The sequence below is a fragment of the Glycine max genome, chromosome 13, assembly GCF_000004515.6.
Source record: "Glycine max cultivar Williams 82 chromosome 13, Glycine_max_v4.0, whole genome shotgun sequence".
NCBI lineage: Eukaryota > Viridiplantae > Streptophyta > Magnoliopsida > Fabales > Fabaceae > Glycine > Glycine max.
In genome coordinates this window covers 44855777-44875613 of record NC_038249.2, presented here as the reverse complement: position 1 = coordinate 44875613, position 19837 = coordinate 44855777, and the positions used below count along the sequence as shown (strand labels likewise).

The 19837-nt window shown below is 30.7% G+C and overlaps 1 protein-coding gene and 1 pseudogene across 1 annotated transcript; one reads left to right on the top strand and one right to left on the bottom strand.

Moving 5' to 3' along the window:
• Positions 1 to 943: 943 nt before the first annotated feature.
• LOC100499723 (uncharacterized) lies at positions 944 to 2693 on the bottom strand. The gene is made up of 5 exons (NM_001248189.2): positions 2673 to 2693; positions 2481 to 2528; positions 1451 to 1742; positions 1224 to 1289; positions 944 to 1147 (listed from the first exon to the last, which is right to left on the bottom strand). The coding sequence occupies exons 2-5, from the start codon at positions 2486 to 2488 to the stop codon at positions 1088 to 1090; spliced, it is 426 nt and encodes a 141-aa protein (NP_001235118.1). The 5' UTR covers positions 2489 to 2528; positions 2673 to 2693; the 3' UTR covers positions 944 to 1087.
• A 10179-nt stretch (positions 2694 to 12872) lies between these two features.
• Positions 12873 to 13723, top strand: LOC100813111 (aquaporin NIP6-1-like; annotated as a pseudogene).
• Positions 13724 to 19837: the final 6114 nt, after the last annotated feature.

Here is a 19837-nt window from a genome sequence, read left to right as displayed (position 1 = left end):
ATAATTTGATTCTATAATCAATTAGTCTTTATTGAAAGACTAAACATTTATCACGACCATATAAACTTCCACCAATCTACCCAAATGAAGTCAACCCCCGTCCATGATGCTGCACAAAGGAATTCCTATGCACATGAAACTCATTACACCTCTTTGTAATTCAAGAAATACCCGATTTTCCAACAAACCGGGTATGAACTATGGATTAAACCCTTCTTCGGTAAATAGTTTTAAACATTATTATAATATGTGAAAATATTTTAACAATAGGGTATTGAAGATAAGGTCAAGGAAGTACATGATCTCATTAGTTTTTCTCTTATACTTCAACTTAAAAATAAAAAAATTATTAAATGAATATTGGCTACTTGCGGTGATGAAATACGATACATTCCTACCATGGATAAAGGGTTGACCAATAGGATTAGCAGGAGTTGCATCTTTTTTTTTTATGTAAAATGAATAAATTTTAGAGACTAAGGTAAAAGTTGACTCGCCAGAAACACCGTACGGGTAAAATGTGTTATTGTGAAGGATTGAGCCCGTGTCAAGATTTTAAAACCGATTGAACTACAAGTTCGTTGATAGGCTCAAAAAACATAGTACTTGATAAACAAACCAAGAGACAGATGGTTCGAGCGAAGCAGTATTTGGGAGTTTGGAAGGGTCTTAAGCTTCTAAAAAGGTCCAATTGGACTAAACTCCAAATCTATCACGTCCCTTTTACAATGGAAATTGAATGGCAATAGATGGTGAGACGAATGAAGCAGCAGAAGTTTAGATAAAATGCTCCATTGGGAGTGGTCTATCACGATCTTGAATATAACAGCCAAGTACATAGTAATTAGTAGTCGCATTACGTATTAACACATTCAGTACTATCATGAAGTGTAAGCAATTAATAACTCAACAGGTCAGTCTTAAAAACACAGAAAACCAATAGTAATTAAAAAAGCATTCACTCAGCAACAATGAGAACGGGTATAATTGTACTAAACCATCAATATCCCTATGATAGAGGCAAAAATAGACTCATACAATAACTTCAAACTAAAACCCACAAATCTAGGCATGCTGCAGCAACTCCTCAGTTGGCTTTCACATGCTGCAGAACAACATTATATGCTTCATGTTCCTCCCCGAAATCCTGCAAAATGCAAATACTTAGCATGCCAAAACACTCCAATATTTCCATTTAAAATACCAAGTCAATCAAGTCATACCTTGACAACCACACATGAGCAACCAGTTACCTTCCGAGCCTTTCCCTCTGAATCAATCTTACACAACTGCAAGAAAAAATATTTAATATATTTTAATACAACAAAATCAAGCAACAAGATCCCATTTGTTCATCCGTATTCAAACACACAATCATTTGGGAATTGTGAGTAAATTGATGGAACAAAGAATTTAAGTAACATGGCTTAAGAGTCCCCAAGGTACTTACACCAGCCCATTCTCCAAGGGTCTTTGCACTTGGAACTGTCAAAAGACTAACATTGTGCTCTGCACAAAGAGCCTTCACCAGTTTCACATAATCAGGTTGGTCACAATCTTCTGCTAGAACACAGAGCTGTGCAGCATGCTTCTCGATCACCTTGGCACCTTCATGAAGACCTCGTGCAAGACCACCATAGGCCAGAGATTTTCTCAGCACAAGCTGTAGAGCAGTCATGATGTCCATTGGCTCACCTGGAATTGAAGTAGCAGGTACCTCAACTGCAACAGCTACCTCTTCACTGCATAATTAAAGCATTCGGAACAGTCAGGAGTAACTTCTACAAAAATCCTAAACTCGTCAAGGAAAAGCTACTCGAAAACAGGAGTGGCCCAATACACACACGTAGGATAATGTTGACAATTCTTACCAGCAGCTTCTACATGATTTCCACACTAATACAAATTATTAGTTTATGTTGCTTTTCTTAATCTCTTCTAACTATAACCAATGCTATCATATTCAATTCTCTGATTAATCAATTTAAATTGATTAGCAGTGCTTTCATAAGCAGTCCTTACATGTATATCTAATCCATTTGAAAATTTTAAAAAACAATTCCTATTATAAATAGAGCAACAAAAATGCCAACACTGCCAGGAATTATAATAGATTACAGAAGATACTTCATACATCTTCAACACAAAGAAACATGGGCGGAATAAATCACGAAGAGGAAAATAGGAACAAAGACTCCATCAGGGCTCAACTTTAAAACCAATTATAATGCATTGAAACAACAAGATGCCGGTAATTCAATAAAACCATTTCAACTTTGAGCCATCAATATGTTAAAATCGAAACTTGAACCCACCAAAATCTAACCTAGAGGCAGCGCATACCCACAAACAGGCATTACAATTAGTGTGTGTGTGTGTGTGTGTGTGTATATATATATATATATATATCACAATTTTCGTCCTGAAGGAACCATTCTCAGGTAACAGTAACATGATTTTGAATAGGTCGTGTGGCATACCCTGACATCTTTTCTTGTTGATTTCAAAGGACAGAATCTGCTTCTTTCCTGCAAAAACAAAAATAACAAAACAAATCAGACATTGTGCCAACACAAAGAGATGTGGCATTTTCAAACTTAAAAGAAAAGTTTTCATCTTTATCTTCGCAAGCATACGTGACAGAGTGAGTGAATGAGAGAGAAAGGGAAGACCTTTTTGGGGAGCAAACGGCCGAAATCCCTAGGTCTGAGCTTCTGATATGAAAAACGCAGAAAAAAATTGGAAATTTATATGACAAAACATAAACCCTAACAATTAAAATTGAAAAGTCCGAAATGTCCCTCTTCGTTTTGGTTTTTCTTTTTTAAAATAAATAAAAATAAAAACTTGGGTTTTTTTATATGAATTTTAGTTTTCCTAATTTATTCGTAAATTGATTTTTGGACAAAATATGATTTTAATGTTTATAAATATGTTTAAATCTCACTTTAGTTTTTCAAACAATTTTATAGAAGTAATGAAATCCTATTATTTAACGTGAATAAAATAAATGTTTACACTCTCAAAAAAAAAAATACACTAATCATATATATAATTTTAAATATTTTTTAATCATAGTTAAATATGGATGAGTCTTTTTTTTAACAAAATATGGAAAAAGTTTTGTAGGGATCAATAGTAATTTTAATTTTGGTAGACACTATTATCGTCTCCCATTGCAGCAGTTTTGCACCTCATTTATATAGTGTTTTATATATAAAAAAGAACAATTGGGCCTTTATAATTGGCCTTCATCAAGTTTTTTTTTATATGAAGGTCACAGAAAGAAGGGGGAGGGTATAGGGAGAGGAGGCTAAGGATGAACGTGAGAGTAGTTTATGTGTTCCAATAAGTCTAAGAAAATCTAGAAGTGTGAACAATGAAAAGGGGTGTAAATAGGAACTTTCTCATTTTTTAAAGAAAAAAGCATAATAAGTCGAGCATTATACTGTAACTTATAAGTTAGTTAAGCTATCATTTTCTAAAAAATAAAAAAATACTGTAACTCACTTGGATCCAATGACGGATTCATAAACTTTATAAAGGGGTTGAAATTTTTTTATAATTGTTTAAATGTTTAATTTTAAAAATTACTATTTTTACACATAAAATAGAAAATGATTTTTTATATTAAATAATGATAACCTTGATTGTTATTATAATAAAAATAAACACACAATTAATTTTACAGAATTTTATATTACTTTTCACTTTAATTATTATAATAAAATAACAAATATAATTAATTTTACATAATTTTATACTAATTATTATTATAATAATAACATACAAAATTAATTTTATACTAATTAATTTTAAAATATATGTATATAGATAAAAATTCTAAGAATAGAAATAATCAAGTCCCTACTCGTCCCTCTATCGATCTGTCCCAGCTTTCATCTCAACTCAGTCAACTGTCATTAGATGTATATTTTGCTGCAGGAGTTGCACTGGGTTTAATTTTTCTTTAAAAGTTTTACGCGACTAAATAGGTTGGTTCCTGAGTTCGTGGGTTAATCTCATTTTAGATTAAACTACTCATATGGTCTTCAAACAATTACGCACTCTTGAATAATTCTTAAGTTAATAAAATTGTTTAAGTAATCATTGAAATTAAATATCCACCAATTTAGTCTCTAAAATGATTTATGTTATTATTTATGTAACTTTGGATATAAGAGAGTTCTTTTTAATAAGAAATATATATATATATATATATATATATATATATATATATATATATATATATATATATATATATAAGTATCATACTCTATCCAAACTTGCACGAATGTCTTTTTTATTAAAGGACATAATTTAACAAGCTTGTCAAGTTAATGTAAGTGGAGAGGGTTAAAATTTACCTAAAAGGTAGTTCCTATTATGTCTCACCTTATATCTTGAAGAAATTAAAGGAGAAATATATATTAAGGTTCTATATGACTTTGTCTTTTTTTAGGAAGGTTTTGTATGGCTTAATGAATGATTTTTTAAAATCTAATGACAGTGAAATAAAAAATAGAAAAATATTATGCATTGAAAAAATAAATCAGAAAATATAATTAAATTAAAAAAAAAACAGACCGACAGGAAGTCACCAAAACTTTTATTTATTTGAATTTTGAACGGTTGGATATATGACAATTACCATGTACCAAGATTTTCTATGTGAACCTTTGGGATATGGAGTTGTGTTTTAATCTAAGGAGAGTATGTTTTAAGGATTTCATTATATTTTAGGAAATAATATTTTTGTGAATGTGATTATTGGAAATGTTATTTTCATAAAAAATGTTTGGCACGTACTTTTAATTTATGGGAATGTTTTTAAATTTAAAATAATTTAAAAATAAAAATCTCAAATAAATAAATAAATAAATAAGGTTCAATAAAAAAAAGTGATTAATTTTTTTTAAACATTCATATGAGAATGTAAGATTTCCATCCCTTTACATGAAAATATTAAGATGAAGAAACACTAATAATATGTATGTATTGGTTATGTTTGAGAATATTTTTTTATTATCTTCTAATAAATATGAAAAAATATCCCTTAAATATTGTCTTTTATTGCTTTCTTATTGAGTGTTAATTCATCTCTCTTCAATGATAGAGTTTCTTAAATCAGTCTAACTATCTAAAGAAAATTTTATAATATATATCCTAAAAATCTGATTCATAAAATATGATGAAAGTAATGAGATAAAATAAAAATAATGATATGTTCGGAGCAACTTAAGGTAGTGTCCAATTCCACGTCGTTACACTTTCAGGCATGGCAAAGACTACTAGACTAGAGCTACATTAAACAAAACATAGGAGATAATAATGTGTGATGCATATTTATTTAGATAAAGCGTTGGCTATCAAGTTCGAATTAGGTATTACAATGGAGTCCGAGTCCGCACGGTCCCCCAATCCGATTTTGATGGGAAAAACTTGAGTTAACGGGGTTAGAGTCGGGTTCATATTTTTCTCGATAATTAAAATTGGATTTAAGATCAAGAATAAAATTATTAATATCCGACTTGAATCTGTCTCGTTAATCATTAGTTTAAAAAAATATCATTACTTATATATAACACATTAAACATAAAATTATTTGATTGAATTTTATGTTGTCATGTACAATCTAAACAATATGATGGTTCTTTTTCCGGCAATATACTTTCTCTCTCTCCTATTTGCCCAAAATACATCTATTTGTATATTAATATCCAAAATACATCACTTTTTCTCATCTTTGAAAAGTCGGGTATGACACTCTCTACTCCGACATATATATAAATAAATAAAATATATGAAAATATTGGTAAACAAATTTACATGGGTAAAATGTTTACATTCACTTCACTATTACCAAATAAAACTTATTAAAAATATATTGGGCTCAAAACAAGGTCGTCAAAATTTATAAAAATATATTTTGTTAAATAAATGAGGTAAAATAAAATGCAATTAATATAGAACTTATGCCCCAATGTCACATCTTACCAGAGCATTGTGTCCCGACGTCCCAAGATTCCTTAAAGTAATTCACCTAGTCATGTGCTTCCCCGAACACAAAGTTCAAGATCATCACAAGATCCAAAGACAAACAACACACAGGGAGTGAATTATCACATTCCTAACTAATATAGAAACAATACACACATCATATAAATGAGATACAACTCGCTTAAATATAACTCACGTAATTCTACCACTTTGTCATTCAAAATTCACTTTTTCAATCATCAATTACACTTTTCAATCATCCATCACATTACACAAGAATCACATACTTCGATCAAGACATAATAACACATCAATTTCATAATAAACAATTAGCAAGCGTTATGCGACAGTTATGCTAAGACTTAAACCTATATGCAATGTGGTACCATATCAGTGAAAAACCACCCTATGACGCTTAGAAATACATAACAAGAAACACCACACAATGGGTATATCAGGTCACTCTCACTAAGTAAAATCATAGGGAGACCAGTCAGGGTCACGCTGTTTTGCGAGAATGCTTCAACCATGTGGAATTGGCACAGGCTTAGAGGAGCACTCAAATCGGGCGACCCCCAAGGCCTATACTCTGAAGAGTCTGTCAGGGTCTCTCCCTCCTGATTCAGGTCCAACCCCTAAATTTTTTTTGCATGCAAACACTGCTAATGAATTATACAATACCCACGACCTCACACTCGTGTTTTACACACGTTTAACACAATTGCGCTACAATTTAACACTGGTTCCTGAATAGAAAACCTACATTTTCTCTTTAACACCAGTTCCTAAATAGGAAACCTACATTTCTCTTTAACATTGGTTCCTAAATAAGAAACTTACACTTTTTCTTTAACACTGGTCGGGTTATTGTATAATTCACAGCTTACAACACAAGTAATGTCACATTAAGTGTTAACCACACGCTTATTCACACAACCAAAACTCATTCACAATTTCACATCTCATAGTGTCACAATTCACCATCACATGTTTACATGTATCTCACAAATTAACACATGTTCAACTTTGCACTTATACTCGATCTCAATAACAATACTATAATCTCAAAGCAATATGTTATTCCACAATTCATCACATATTCCATTTATAAACACTGCTCATGAATTATATAATACTCATGACCTTACACTCGTGTTTTAAACACGTTTAACACATTGCTCTACAATTTAACACTGGTTTCTAAATAGGAAACTTACACTTCCTCTTTAACACTGATCATCAACACTTTTCTCAGTATCAACACTAGTTGGGTTATTGTATAATTTACCGTTCATAACATAATTATTGTCACATAAGTGCTAAATACACACTTATTTGCAACCAAATATCATTCCCACAATTTAACATCTCATAACTCATATACACATCACACAATAATTATATTTGCATGACACAAAACATATATATATATATATATATATATATATAGTAAATCAAGCTACATTATTTTTAATAAAAAGAGTTTTTATAACAATTAATTTAATGTTACATTAAAAGAAATTAACACTAGGCATTAACCTTACAACTTTATTTAATTTATTATTTTAGTATTACAATAAATATATACACACAATATGTTGATCGTCGTCGTGCAAAAATATAGAATAAGATAATAATTCATTAAAAATAATATTATTTAGAATATAATACACGTTAATAAAAAAAACTCAATTTTTTTAAGGGTTCACACTCAACACAAGGACACATTAATTTTACAATAATTTCTCATTGAGACGTCAATTGGTTCAACAAACATATATAATTCATATATAATTCGCAGTTATAATTATAAGGATAAAATAAAAAATGCATAAACACTCCAAAACTCATTTCAATTTATACTCTAAGAATCCTTACACATATTCTCACTAATATCTAATTGTGAATAACTCATCCCTTATATCTAAACGAACTCACGTGTCTTTCAAAAGCGATAGCGGTATCTTTAACAATTTCTTGAGATTCCTCAATTTTTTTCTCTAATTGCTCTGATAGAGTTCCCAAACGTTAGAAAGAAAGAGAAGAGATTGAAGTCTTCATTTTGTACTGTTTCCGTGCGATGCATCTTTCTCCCTCCAAAGATATTATTTTGCAAATCTCAACGGTAAAGTCGTGCAGAAATAAATTCCTAACCAATTATATTTTTTTATAGAATTTTACAAGCATGTCGATAGCAGGAAAATCTGATCCTGTCTAGGGCGAGGATGGAGAGTAGATTTACACTGTTGGGTTTCGAGAACAGGGACAGGGGCGGGGATATGGAAAGTTGGGAGTGGGGGTAAGCAAAACCTAACCCTGACCCGCCCATTGCCATGCGTAGTTCGAATATGTGCATATTTAAATTATTTCAATTTGAATACGAAAGAGTGCATTATTTTAGTAGAATCTTTCTCTAAAGACCAGAAATCAAACAACCAATTAATAGCAGCTTTATTCGATCGCCATTCTCTTTTTTGTGATTAGTGGAGAAACCTTGTATTAGTACACACCCAGGGAAGGCTTATATCCAACAACCCATTAGCTCTAATCTTTTTGTCTTTTCTTGCCATTATAAATCAAGTAAGATGGCCTACCAACAAAACCAATTCTCCACTTCTGCATCGCCATTCATTTGCTAACCCTTCTCTTTCGCTGCCTTTTCCTAACCATTAATTTTCCCCAATACAGATGCGGTGATCTTCTGCTTTAATAGGAATCTTCAATTTCTTTCCCCAAATACAGATGATTGAAGAGAGAAGGGAAGGAGAGAAGTCACATGTTCGAATACTCCCACTAACAACTAAAACTTACTGATAAAAAAAAAATAGAGGATTGAGAAGGAGGAAAAACTTCCCTTTGAATTTGAGTGACAATAAAAAATAAACACAAGATAATGAATGGACTTGACCAATGATCCCTGCTTATTGTAAATTTTAGAAAGACTTTGACTAAGAATGTTTAATCAATTATTCTTTCATTCTCTTGGGACTCATGAACTCTTTCCTATTTTTTTGTGCTTGGAGTATCTGCCACTGCCCGCCGAGAATTGAGTTAGAGACTAACCTGTCAGAGCTGAATAATTCGAACTATTTACACTTTGTAATAGTTATTGGAGTTCCTGGCCAGAGGAACAATAAATAAGTTGTTACTAGAAATTAAGGAGCAGATTTCCTGCTATAGAAGATTTACATGGCTAGTTAGCCTAAATTAGAATTCGTATATCATTCAGTTTCAGGCTCTTGAACCACTAATGCTAGTTATTGATTCATATGGTTGCCAATGGTGTGGGGTTAAACTTTCAATCTTCCTAACACCTGGCTCCAACCAATCAAATGTCAGTACTTTTTTGGCACACTGTAAAACTCATAATTAGTAGGGAATGGCATTGAGATTTCCTTGAAGACCAAAAAACTGAGATTATAATTAAGTGCTCTATGCGGGCCATTTTGACATATATGGTGTAATGAAATGTGAAGGGTTTCTTTCCGGCTTAACTTTATTAGCACTGCAAACATGATCATTGAAATATCATTTTAAGAAATTGTGGTTTAGAATAATGAGCATGCATTATGTTGTGTCATCAAACTATCTCTTGTTTACTTATCAATTGCGCCTGCAGAATCTACAATTTTTTTTCCTACGTATAGGCGTCAAATCTGCTTTTTGATTCATAGCATAATTAGCTAAAATTAAAGGGAATGCATTATTGAAGCCAGCGACAGAAGGAAAAGAAGAAAAGGAAAGGTGCACATTAAAACAACATGGTACATAACGTGTGCAGGCAGAATTCTATATTTGAAGTAATTAAGTTGACCGATTGATGTAGAGTGGATAAAATGGAGGACAAAATGATACAAAATGGCAACTCATTTTTGACCCTTTCAATTTAATTTTTGTTTGGAGTCCCACCTTTCAACATTGTAATGCATGCATTCTCTTTGAAGTTGAAGTCCCCTTCATTTTTGAGAGGGGCCCTTCCATTCCATTCACCTACTTTTAAAGCAATCCCGGCCAAAATGTTTTTGTTCAAGTATAAAGTGAGTACTTTACTACAGTTTAGTTGTCCCAAACACATATTATACGATATTCTCTAGTAGTGGTGTCCAAATTCTTATGGTTGTGTTGTGGAAGATACTGAGAAGGTACCGATTTAATTAAATAAGAATAAAATTTTTCTGAAGTGATTTTAACGTTGTTCTTCTATCAGAATTAGAGTTTTATCTAAATAATATACTTAATAAAGTTTGCATTAAAAGTCAATATAAGTTTTTAAGGTAACTCTAATTCTGATGGAGAGCAATACTAAAATGCAGACAGTGAACCTAAATTTAGTCCATTAAATAATTAATAATAGTCCATATCTCTTTCCTTCCTATTCTATTCTTACTTTATTAGTTAATTCTGTTATCAATGTTAGCCAAATAAGTTGCAGTTAAAGTCTCTCAACCATCATTTTGATAAGTAAATTCCAGAGTGAAATTTCAACTTATGAAATGACAAATTACTGTAATGTGAGCCTGAGAGGCATTTCGTGATGATAACAACAGATAACTCATTCTGAGATTCGAAATGAAGACGGAAGAGAACCACAAATATTGGAATGAAATCACTGAAAGAATTGGTGTCCCCTACCCTACTCAAGCTTATTATAGGGTCTTCTTTCTATCCCTATATGATTTGATGTTTCACTTTGACAACATTTAGTTTCAGACTTGAGACATAAATTTCATTAATCATTATGCTGATTCTTGAGCAGTAACACAACAATGATCTCCATGTAATGTAATGCTAAGATAGCATGCTGCCCACAAAGCTCGTTTGTTTTGGGTCGTATTCTTCTCTGTTTTGCTGATAGCATTTCATAATTGCTACTAGAACCCTCTATTACTTTGCTTTTATCTTAAGGAGAATTCTCACCGAATGTAATTCAAATTAAAAGTATAAAGTTTTCATGAAAATGTGTAACATTTATCAAATGTCTGATATGGACATATAAGATATATCCTTTACACATACGCTAAAAAAACAATTGTTAGTATAAGATTTGTGAGAGAAGTGGAACCATTTTCTTTAAATACTAAATTTATCCTTTACAAATTATACATTTTCTTAATTAAGACAAATTATATTATATTATTTTATATATTATATACAACAACGTAAAATATTATATTATATACAAATTCCATTTTTTAAAGAAATTAGCTCATTAAAATTTATTATTATTTTACACCACAACGTAAATGTTTTAAAGTAAAATATTATTTTTTGTATCATATACAGTTTCTTCCGAGACAAATTTGTGTTATTTTTCAATTATAATTAAAGTTTCACCTAAAATTTAATGCCAACGTTTGATATACAAGTTAGAGGACACTCTAATAATACCAAATTGAATTGAGTTCAACTGTGTCTTGAAAACTTAACCAAAAAACACGAGGAAAAAAAGGAGACTCTAATTTTAATTAGATAACAACACAAAACACTCATCCTAATACACCTAAATGTTATAATTTGATCAACTGATAAAAACAATGTTATACTTTGATCACCTTCATTGGTTGCCGAAAAATTAAGATGCATGTTAATTTTTTAGGAATAATTTGGTAATTACTACAAAGCTAGATAGGTGAAGGATATGGAAAATTAAGAAAAAAAATTAAATTGTTCACAACTATTGATATTTATGATTTTAGTCCATTTGACATGAAAATAATACAAAGTCATACTTTTTAATTTGCGAAAGAAAAAATTAATAGTAATAAATTTGACAATATATGTCACATGAATATATATATATATATATCAATAATCAATTCATATTTATGATTTTAGTCAATTTGACATGAAAATGATACAATCACACTTTTTAATTTGGGAAAGAAAAAATTAATAGTAATAAATTTGACAATATATATCACATGAATATATATATATATATATATATATATATATATATATATATATATATATATATATATATATATATATATATATATATATATATATATATATATATATCAGGAAAAAAACTATATATAAACTGTATCGTAGGAGATCCATCAGTTACTCGGATTGACCGACTTAATTCTTACACATGACCGATCACAACTACAGTGGGCGATAGTTCGATAGTTACCAAGTCAGTAACTGCTATGACTATAAACAGCGGAACATCAGAAGAAAGATATAAGTTATCATTCAATATTAGATCAACACCTAAGATCTTTATTGAACATCAAAGTCTCTCTTTTACGGGTACCTCGCATCTTGCCAAAGCTTGGAGATCACACCAATCATGAAGAATACACCCAGGATAGGAAAAGGGAGAACTCAGGTTACCCATAACTCGACAATAACATAAACATTGATTTCCAAAATCATAAAAAAAATTACATAATTCGAAATTATCATGTGATCATAGTACAAATTAATCTTAGTAACACAACCGAGTTTTTTAGTTGATTAAAAAAGAATTAATATAACTTGATTATGTAAGATATGAGGGGGCCATGATGGTCCGGCATCAAATTAAAATTTCTCCAAAAAAAATTCTCTCAAAAGAGAAAGATGGGCCGGGCAAGAAAGAAAGGGAAAAATTGGAAAACAATGAATTAGATGGGGAAATTTATTTGTTTTGAAAGGCAAACTTATGTATTATAAAAGGCCACGAACTGTGACCCATTATTGATTGACGGGTAAAGTTTAAAGGGTCTTTTCCAAGTTCCATATTGAATTGAAGTCTCCCCCGCCCGCAATGTCCCACCACCGATCCGTTAATTAATGTGATGCCTTGTAGTTTCATTGCATCCACTAGTTTGCTTCCTCTGTGATTCTGTAACAAGTCAACCAACCACTACACCTGATCTACTATGCATATATACCACTTGGTACTACCTCTCATCACTATTCACAAAAACGCAAACAATAGCTAGATAGAGTCCCTCTGATAATATTAATTTCTTTGAGGGAGAACTAGGGATATATATGGACAACAACGAGGAAATACCCTCAACACCTACTTTTTGGTGGCTTCATTAATAATAATAATAGGAATTGCAAGAAGTCCCTCCTGAAGAGTTGTAGGTGTTTCAGTGTGGAGGAATGGAGCTTAGAAGATGGAGGTTTACCGGCGGTGTCATGCTCATTGGCACTGCCACCTCCTCCACCAGGGGTCCCTCTTGCAAGAAAGGTTGGAGCTGAGTTCATAGGGACCTTCATTCTCATGTTCACAGGCACTGCCGCTGCCATTGTCAACCAAAAGACAAATGGCTCTGAGACCCTTATTGGATGTGCTGCCACCACTGGCCTCGCCGTCATGATTGTCATCTTTCGCCACCGGCCACATCTCCGCTGCTCATCTCAACCCTGCTATCACCATTCCCTTAGCTGCATTAAAGCACTTCCCTTGGAAGCATGTGCCCATGTATATTGGTGCACAAGTTTTGGCATCTAAATATATATGCGCCGGATTTGCTCTCAAGGGGGTTTATCACCCTTTCATGCGTGGTGGAGTCACCGTTCCTTCCGGAGGATATGGCCAAGCTTTTGCTTTGGAGTTCATTATTGCCTTCAACCTCATGTTCGTTGCCACCGACACCAGAGCTGTCAGTATTTTCTCCTATACATCATTTTATGTCTATTTCAGGACTTGGGTTTTTGGAGGAGATACAAAAAACAGTGATACTTTTCAGGCATTCATATAACCTTTTGGAGAATCCTATGTCACATTTTTTTTAATTATACATATTTATAAGTTTAAATATTTTTTACATTTTAAGTTTACGTTCCGTATCTTCTATTTATATTAATTATTACCTGTACATGTATTTTTTATGATTTTATTATTTTTAAATTTACTTGAATTTCAAAATACAAGTAAATGATACCCTTGTCATCAATAAACAAAAATTAATAGAAGAATTAAAAGGAAAACATCAGTGACGTGAGAATCAAAAGGAAAAGATATGTCCGTTTTTTTGTGCCACATGAAATGAAACATGTTCATATGCGACCACTGTCAAGGATTATGTTTTGCAGCGAGATTATGCTTTGTCCGCGTTTTAAGGATTTGGAATCTTGCTGCTTGCACCAGACGATAATGTTATCTTAGTTAGTTTCATCAAGACAACAGCCTTAAAAAAAAAAGCAACATCTTTATTTAACAATCAATATTGACAGATCTAGAAACAATTACCGACAATAAATAAATTTAATAATTGTGTTAATATATTTTTTTTTTGTAAACTTGTGTTAATATATTTATAATTGAGGAGGTAGGAGGTAGGAGCTGGCACTCATCTCGTTCCTCCTTCCCTCTGTTATTGTTTAACAATTTATATAACAGGAAATTATGATGAATTTCGTCTTTTAAAATTGACAGAAGACACATTCCTTTTTGAATTGCAAAATCTTAAACATGAGATACATGAACCAATGTAAAAATATTGTGTGAGGTTAGAATTATCCTGTGAAATACACGTACAAGTTTCGGTGGAAAATAATAGAAGGATCTGCACGTATTGTTTTGTGTATAATACGAATTCCATGTGCATTAAACCATGGGTCTGGCTAAGGGGCGAGAGAAAGCAAGGGCGTAAAACACAAATGTGAGGAACAGACACATGAGGACGTGATACAACCATGGGTCTGGATCTGACTCCATTTCCCCCATCATTCGTGCCCTTCCCCTCCCCATGCTCCACCACAACTCCACCAATTGAATGTCTTTCCCTTCAAAACCTTTTTTTTAAACATATGTTACTAATTAATATGTTTAAAAAATACATTTTAAAGTGCTTCTAATTTTTTTTTATAAACACTTCTCATCAATAACATAATTAAAAAACATTTGTAATTGTTAACTATTATAACTAGAAATAGTAAAAAAAATAAATGTCCTGATATATTAACCCCTTAAAAATATATTTAAAGATACAAAATACATGATATATAAATGTACAACAAAAATAAAATAAAATAATAGAATTTTGTTCAACCTGAGTTGAGTACCCATTAATACTGGGACAATCTATATCTATCTATATAATATATGTCATTTTACTTCTTCTCAATCTCAATCCAAATTTCCTTCCTTGTTTTTTTTAGAATAGTCTTGATTGTCATTAAAATCATATTTGCTCAATTATTATTTAAAGTTTCCTACATTGTAAAATAATTATCAAGGAGACGTTTAAGAATTGAAAAATAATGATTCATCATAATTAAAATAAATTATTTAATTAAATCATTGTCTTGCAATAATTATAGCATCCTCATCTCCACAATATATTTATCCTTAGATTCTTTAATCAATCTTCGAGAAAATATATAAAGAGGATTAAAAAAAAGTCATTCAAACATATAAAGTTAATAATTACAATAACTAATAATGTCTTTCAAATATTTGACATGGTTTTAAAAGTTCAACCCCGCACTATATATAAGAGGTTTGTGCGGTTTAATCCTAAGAGCGATTAGAAAAAAAAAAGTTAGGCTTTTGATGCTAAAGTAGCATCACAAACTGCAATATTAATTTCTTCCATTTTTTTAAAAAGAAAAATTGTCAAATGGATATCATCCAACATGTTGAATTCACATACTACTTTAGGAGCTTTGATGACAAATTCAATCCAAATTAGGTTAAATGTGTTATTATTAAATTTTATATATTTCTTTCATTCTGAATTTTTGTTGATTTTATATTTATATGTATTTTTTGTGTTTGTAATGTTTATTCTTCTACACAATTTTTTTCATATTATATTTTTATGTGATTTTTTTCTATTTATATTCTTTTACTCATTTTAATTATTTTTTTTCCAAATTTTATGCAATTAGAAACAAATAATATTTCCTACCGATTTACCTAGAAGTTGGAGTTGTTAATTTAAATGACCCATATAGAAGAGGTTTTGCTCTTTCATTATTGTATTATTTGTCATTTTTTTTCCTATCAAGAGATAATCTTCAAATTTATTAGTGTGTGGTAATGATCATGTGTCCTTCCCAATTTTAAAAGATACAGTTTGTATCTTGACAAATGAAAAAAATGATAATATAAAAGTTTATAGAATAAGCATCAAACAACCGTATTTGCTTATTTGCTCTTGCACTGGATGAATTATTGCATGAGGTAAAACTTATTTCACCATATGATTCCCGCGTTACCATTGCTAAGGCATGCACATTCAAAATTGATGATGTGAGTCGTTGCTTTTAATCTTCCAGGGACACAATCATGCCGAGGAAGGTGAGTTTGGATATTCGTTGGGTGCTTCTTTAATAATATTGTTGCGCATAAGTTATTTGAATTACAAATAACACATCAATTATCTATTTTTCCTGAATCTTTGCTTTAATTTAATTAGGAAATAGAGGTTTACAAAATTTTAGGTTGTAAATAAGTTTTATTCTTTTTCTCCTAATTTTTACTCTTTTGTCAAGGTTTTTGGAGTACTAAGTTGTCATTTACAATGTTTTGCCCATTGAACTATGATCGCCTAATGAGAGTATTTGTGCGACCAAGGTCATGTGGTAGCTCGAGAGTGAAAAAGAAAGACCAAATCATCAGGAAAACTCGTCCAATGATCATGAGGAGAAATTCAACTAGCCAGTAAGAATCACTGAGTGAAGAAAAAAAAAATTAAAGAATTTTAATTGTTGAAAAATTTGTTCAACGAATGAAATCACATCTTAAGTGTCTTTTGAAATTCATAAAGAACTCATTCTCGATGAGTAGACATGAAATTTATTTATTTTAATTAAATTATTCATAATTAACCATGATTTACTAGCGTTTTTAGCCATAATTTAATTAAATGTTTCAAAAACTTAGTTAAAATTTTCTTTTTATTCCCCTTTCTCTTTCAACCTTAATTAAACGGTTTTTTTATTGGTAATTTATGACAACCCAATTAGCCTTATTTAATGGCATTTGATTTGCACAATTTTTGTTTGATTAGTACGTAGATATTGAATAAGGAGTAAACATCTTTTTTATTTTTATACAGTTAGACAGTGTAGCAATGTCTACTTACTTTCCAAGTTCTCTCTCGCGTCAAATGAATAAAAACTCAATTTATGTGAGTTTCAAAATTTACCTCAAATTCATGTCTCTCTTCCTCTCTATCTTGTAAATTATTTACTATCAAAATTTATGCCCTCAAATCTCACACTTGCAAATTAGATTCTTTGAATCCTATAGATCCTCAATTTTTACTATTCATGTTCAAATCATTTCAACCCCTCTTCTCAATCTCTCCTTTTTCTTTTATTTTCTCTTCTCCTTTCGTTCTCAATTACGAAAGAGGTTTACTATGAAAAAGGCAGACGTGCAAAGTATGTGACGAGAAAAAGGTAGTTGTGATCAATTAAGTTAATGTGCTACTAATATAAGTTTTCAATAAGTATTTTTTGAGGTTGGAGCAAGGGAAAGAGGTTGTTATCTTTTGCTAATAAAAAATAATAAAAATAAATAATTAATTATGTTGATTCAATTTGGTTAATTTAAAAAACATTAATAATAAAAACCTTAAAAACTTCTTTGCATTAAACTTTTATAATTTTTAAATTAATGAACATACTAATTAAATTAATTTTTAGTATATTGGATTTTGAATTGATTATAAACTTATATTTTCAATTTAATTATTATTAAATATTAAGAATTTTGGACAATCTGGTTATTCCTTTTCAAAATCCTTGCTTGGATCCCCTTTTGGACATGCTTATCCTTTACCACGGAAGATCAGCCTGAATGGGATAATCCTTTTAGTGACTTTGGGGATAATTCAAAGTGTTTTATAAAAACAATTTACAATTTTTCTAGATACTTTTTAAACTTAATTTAATAAGTTCTGCTGTGAAATTTAATTCTTTTTTGTTTATTACATACTTTTAGTAACTTTCCCAGTAAAATTTAATTGAGTTGATTACCTTAAACATATCCTTAATTGATAATATAGAATAATTTATTCTTACTGACCTTAAGAAAAGAAAGAGAGAAAAAAACTCGAAACCTCAAGTTGGCCTGTAACTTGTAATTGCTTTGGATTGGAATTGGAGAGAGGAAAAGCTCTGCTGATCTATTGATGCATTATCTTGTGATTGTTGTCTTCCAACGATTATATTCAAACTATAGTTGGCATTATCTTCAGTCAGGAATTGAAGTTGCCGATTGCTATATTTACTTCTAGAAACGTGTACCCATTAATTTGTTAATCTGTACTTGTTATAATCCAATCTAGAGGGCGAAAAACAACGAGAAAGTAGAGTGACTCGATGCACAAGGATACAAGAGTAGCTGATTTAAAAATGTATTTCATGGATTTGTATGGTCTATACCCTACCGTTTAAAATAAAAAAGTGTATAATTTAATGGATTAGGAACACGTGATACTTTTAAGCATAGAGGTTAGAAAAACAGCACAGCATCGCAGTTGCAATTTCTTTGGTTATATTTAGTTCACACCAAACTCTGCATCTGCAAATAGGCGACATGTCACAATCCTAAGTGGAACACGACAAAAATACTTCTTCCGCCGACAAGCAGAGATTAAAATATGGTTGGAGTGACAGACTCACGTCCTACACAAACTACGTGGGGATGTTTACGTTCAATATTTAGATTGCTTGCTTGCTTGGTAATTAGGTTTAGGTTTGGGTAATATGATTATGTGGTGGGGGCCTAAACATATACAACCAGTTTCGTTTTCTTTAAAACAGAGCCGATAGTGATTAGTGAGATCTAAATTCAAATACTTATAATAATAAGCTTAGGACAACATCTTTGACGGATAGGTATATAGCACTCATCGTCTAAATCACATCCCGCAATTGAAATGTCAACAATAATTTCAGTCACATTTGCGGTTAACTAATAGTGATCGATGCAGGGGTCATTACTAGAATCAAGTAGTTGGGGTTTAGTGCTTTGTTTAAGAATAAGAAGAATGAAGCAAGTGGTCATTCAATCTCATTGATTTTTTTTATGAAATAAATTATGTTTGTGTAGAAATATTTATTTTGTATGCACTAATAATTCTCAATAAATATTAGTTATTATTTTCATAAAGACTATTTCATATTAATATCATGATAAAAAGATAAAAAACGTTATTGACCATTTATTAAAAAAGTTATTAATATTGAAAAACAAAAATAACTAAATTATTTATGTTTCCATTTTTTTAATCTTGAAAACAAAGAAATGTATAGATAAAGAAATAAGAGAACATATTCTCAAAATAAGCCTATCAAACATTTTATTTTCTCAACTTTAAAGCTATTTTTAAACTAATACTTATCGATGAAACAAAATTTCTATTTTATTCTAAAAAGCATTTTTTTTTCAAAAATATGTTTTTATGATCAATAACTATTATAAATGAAATAATTTTATTTTGTGTTATCTTGAACATTGATTTTATCATCAATTATTATAAATTATTATAAAATTTTATTTTAACTTCTAACAACCGTTATAATTTTTAAAATAAATTAAATCCAATTACATGTATAGGTGACTTTTAAATCCAGACATGGAGTATTCTTTTTATTTATTAGCTTGTTATAAAGCAAAAATAAGAACATAATCAAAGAGGCCGGTGACACAAGCCTGGGATGTGAATATCTGTCGTAAATATAGCGTCACACTTGACTCTTCCTCATCACTTGCTTTTTACTTACTGTGAACTCATCCCTGCATTGCAGTTTCGCTTTCTTTCTTCTGTTGGGAGTTTCGTCGTCCCCTTTATTCGATCCTTTTATTATTACTATTATTATTATTATAAGACTCAATTCTCTTAATTAACCTATGTCCAATGCAGCTCGGTGG